Source organism: Atta colombica, unplaced genomic scaffold (assembly GCF_001594045.1).
Source record: "Atta colombica isolate Treedump-2 unplaced genomic scaffold, Acol1.0 scaffold300, whole genome shotgun sequence".
Lineage (NCBI taxonomy): Eukaryota > Metazoa > Arthropoda > Insecta > Hymenoptera > Formicidae > Atta > Atta colombica.
The window spans coordinates 181,311-185,957 of NW_017259405.1; the positions used below are offsets into that span (position 1 = coordinate 181,311).

The window sequence follows — 4,647 nt, forward strand, 5'->3', positions numbered from 1 at the left end:
TATATCAAACAGCGATTGTAAAAAGAAAGAAAAGAAAAATATATAGACATTTTATATTTACAATTTATATTAATATTAATACAAAAGAATTTCAAAGTATGTAAAAATTATTTTTTTAATTATTTTTTTTTTCTATTACATATATTTACATATGAACCGAAATTATACAAGAAAAAGAAAATGCGTCTTCCATATGATATCCCTTATTATTTCTTCATATCATTTTCTTCATATTATTTATTGCCCAAAAACATTCAACTAATGCTCAGCGCGTTCAACTGTTATCCGCAGGCAGCTGGGCGCCCGCGAGCAGTGCCCATCTGCCGATCTCTGGACTAAGGAGACTTCACTCAATCTAACCAGTCCTCAGAAAATGGACCGATTTTGAATTTTGAGTTAAGTTTCGATTTTCGATACTTGCGGCGCTTGTGAACTTAGTATTCTTGCGCATAATGAGTGCGCCATAGAAAAAAGTGTCACGAATATAACTTAACCCCGCTAGTTACTGTATCGCGCTCCATGTAATCGCACCCAAGTGGCTTCTGCACACTGGACGTGGAAACGCTTGCCGCGTAAAATGTAAAGCGGTAGCCAATAAGCTTACAGCTCCTAATGTGTTCATTGGTTACCGCGTCTCATTTTGCCGCGTGGCAAGCGTCCAGTATGCAGGAGCCAAACGGGTACGGTCAACGCGATGTTGCAAACGCTTTGAAGCGTTTTTTAATTGATTAGTTTGTAAAATTCTTTCTTCTAATTGATCCATCAAATGCTTCAAAGCATTTGTAGCGAGACTTTGATCATAGCCTTAGTCTACCCCCCCCCCCCGGTACAATATACTTTTTAAATCACAAAAGATGAAATTTATTGCTTTTAGAGATTCAAGATGACAAGAAATGTTATTTATTCTTAACATTTTAAATAGAACAATAAATTCGTAATATTTCGTTTTTGTAATATTTCGAAAGTAACTATAGGATTTTAATAATATAATTTAGTTTTAATATAAGTGCAATAATTTCTTTGCATTAAATCAAAGGAATTTTGGAAATTGCTTTATCACTAATATTATAATGTTCTTGATTTTTTTACTTTTAATAATGAGTGATGTATTGTAGCTTAAACATATATCTAAAATATATTAATTTAGAATTTTATATTTAAAAAATTTTTAACGCAAAAATGTTTTAAGCAAGTGTTTATTGAGTATACTTATGCAGCTATTAAACGCAATAATACTCAATAAGTGGTATAATATTTCTTAAATAATATATTTCTAAAATATGTATGTGCTAAATTATTGTTAGAGACCAATAAAATAATTTCTCATATTTTTTTGTTACATTTTGTTTTTAATATATGCGAGTGAAGCTAGTTTAATTTCAAGTAATTTCCCCTAATTTTTTAAACAAAATTTCCTAAATGATTTTAACAATAAAATTGGAAATATATAATAACAAATTAATATAGAAATTTTTACAAACTTAATTTATATTGGGTTGCGTTCGGATTTCCACGCGGGTATTCCTCGAGTGTTAGATCATCCTTGTTTAACGTTTAATAAACAACAAGGATAGTATGATATCCGAAGAGTACCCAGGTGGGAATTTGAACGCAGTCTAATATAAATTAAGTTTGTATTTGTAAAAATTTCTATTACTATTCTATTACTTTAAAATAAATGCCTGGAGCCCTGGAGAGACTCCTGTTTAATAGAGATAACATAATCATAGATTATTTTCTGCTTTGTTTTAATTGTTCCTGTTACAAATTTTTTATATTACAATTTTAGAAAATTTTTGAGACAGTACCGGATGAAAATTTGCAACATGTTCTGAATTCTATTAGCAATTTACCAACAGTTAAAATAGGTATATTAAATTATAAACCAATTATATGCTTGCGAGATCTCAAATTAAACTGTTATGGTAAGTATTTTTATATATGAGTAGTGCATGCGTGCGTGCGTGCGCGTGCGCGCGCGCGCGCGCGCGCGTGTGTGTGTGTGTGTGTGTGTGTGTATACAGAGTGTTTTGGTCGCACGTTTTAAGTAAATCTAATAATATCTCATTAACCATTGCGAAAATTGCAAAATGGTAGAGGACTTTTCGATAAGTTTAGTCCGCTCTATCTACATAAAACCGATTGGTCAAAACTTATGGGACACTCTGTATATATGTATATATAATTGTGCGTGCGTGCATGCATATATATATATATACATGCATATGTATATACACATGCATGTACATACAAATAGTATATAGCACGCGCACGCATATATACAGACATACTATTATATTATTTTTTATATATGTATATGTATATACAAATATAGATTTTTATTAGAAAGTACATATAATTCTTGTTTTTTCTTGTTGAACTGAACAATAAATGTTATTTTATAAAAATGGTTACAGAGAAATTGATATCCACCAGAGGCTGTGTAATAAGAGTTAACAGAATAAGATATCTTGCACAATGGATAGTATTTGCCTGTTCCAAATGTCACTTGCAAAAGTTAGTCAAACAGCGGCAAGAAATGTATACATTGCCAAAAAAAAAATGTGATGTGTGTGGTACATCAAAATTTTATCCAATTTTAGATTCATCTTATACAAAAACTGTCTTATGTCAAATAATTAGAATTCAGGAACCGTTAAATGATGAACAGGTAATTCAATTACCTAGTACACAAAATAAATTTAAATGAGCTAAAATAAATTTAATGGAGCTAAAAAGCAAAACAACTAATATAAAAGATCAATATGGGTAAGATTTCGGAGACTGTAAAGTGTTGATACGCATCTGAGCGAACGCTTATTAATACTTTATAATTCATGAAATCTTATTCACATTAAATTTGTTTGCGTCGATGGCTTTGCTTTTTGACTCCGGCGCAAATTGGACAGGCCTGGTTTAAACCAAAGACATATAGAATGAAAGAGAACTGTGCCATCCGTATTCAACTAGCATATATTAAATGATCAATGAAAATAAGAGCGAAAGAGTGTGAAAACGGCATCTCTCTCTCATTCTCTCTCCCTTAATCATTTAATAGACAGAAATATTGGGTTGTCCGGAAAGTTCGTGCCGACTAAAATTTAAATTTTAGTATACATTTATTAAATTAAAATTTTCTGCGTTTCAATTTTCCTTCAACATCGGCACGACAATCCAATAGATTGACGTTCTATCTCGTTCATTTTTATCGATCAATTTGGCGCACGTCATGGATGGCGTAATCCTCTGTATTTTTCATTTAAAGTAATTTATTTATCTAAATGTACCTAAATAAATAAGCATAAATAATATTATATATACGTATATTTTATTTTATCTATACAGGATGATTTCTAAAAAAAAATTTAAAGAGATATTTCTTGATTTACGAAGAAAAGATTCCATGAACATCTGTCTTAAAGTGCTTTGTTTTCAAAATGCAGAGTGTCACAGTTGAGAAAAGAAATATGTATAAAAATTTCGAAAATCTAAAAAAAATGTTGAATTCGGCACTGACTTTGTTCTAATGCTGCTCTGACATGGTGCAAGAATCACTTTGATGCTATTCAAATTGTATTATGTCAGAAACGTCAATGCAACATTTCTTGAACTCGTACAGTTTATCCGAATATAAATTCAGCACTAGTTTCCATTTCTCAAACAACAATCTTAACGCACTGAGCCGAATGCGTGGCACTAAAAAAGTTCATATTCAGTGTGCATTAGTACAGTCTGCCGAATTCATTATTAGAGATATTTTAATCAAATTTATAGTGTTTTCTCTTGACTATCGCTCATTAGCAACACTCAAATAGTGTACCATGTTTTCGTGACTATGGTGTAAAAAATGGTGGCAAATTTTATGCACGAAGTAGAATTTTGCTACACTTTCAAAGAGACGATGTAAAATCTTTGTGACATTTAAAATTTGAAAATGGAAGTCAAGCGGGAACAGGATTTTAGCGCAATAAAATGTAGTGTACACCATTCTAGTGTAGTGTAGTTGAGTATAATAACGCTTACACGCAACTGGTGCAGTGCGAGGCTGCACCCAGTGCATCCCAAGAGAAAACACTATTAGTGTTCTTACATGTAGTATCAAGAATCATTTTCTAGTACCAATGAAACATTTTTATTTAAATTTGCTAGAAGCATTCGCATGAATAATAAAAGTGCTTAAAACTTTAGAACATCATTCATCGGATTTTTTCTTCATAAAATCAAGAAATATTACTCCCTTAAATTTTGTACACTTGTTTAAGAATGATCTTCTATATTTTAATATGTTATAGTAATCATATACTTAATACATTTTTATGATCTTAGAAAGATCAATATATATTTTAAATACATTGTAATATTATATGTATATAAATGAAATGTCAAATCATTTTGATATAAAATATTCATAAAATTGTATATATAATATTAATATGTAACATCATCTTGCAGGAGAATAAAAGTAAAGTACCTAAAATACTTGATGTAGAACTTTTAGATGATTTAGTCAATATCTGTATGCCGGGCGATGATATAACACTTACAGGCATAATCAAGGTATTTCTAAAAAAATAATTATAGATAATATTTTGTATTTTAAATTAAAAAATTCTTCTCTTCTGTATATTTTTATCATATAAGTATTAA

General features: G+C 30.1%; 1 protein-coding gene across 2 annotated transcripts in view; it reads left to right on the forward strand.

Moving 5' to 3' along the window:
• LOC108690256 (DNA helicase MCM8-like) overlaps nucleotides 1–4,647 on the forward strand; it is a 19,324-nt gene that overhangs the window by 5,951 nt on the left and 8,726 nt on the right. For both annotated transcript variants that reach the window (XR_001931874.1, XM_018197449.1), the window contains exons 4-6: nucleotides 1,790–1,925; nucleotides 2,418–2,671; nucleotides 4,453–4,557. Coding sequence is in view for 1 of the 2 variants with exons in the window: in XM_018197449.1 (XP_018052938.1) it covers nucleotides 1,790–1,925; nucleotides 2,418–2,671; nucleotides 4,453–4,557 (495 nt within the window). In the remaining variant the exon portion in view is untranslated. The remainder of the gene's footprint in view (nucleotides 1–1,789; nucleotides 1,926–2,417; nucleotides 2,672–4,452; nucleotides 4,558–4,647) is intronic.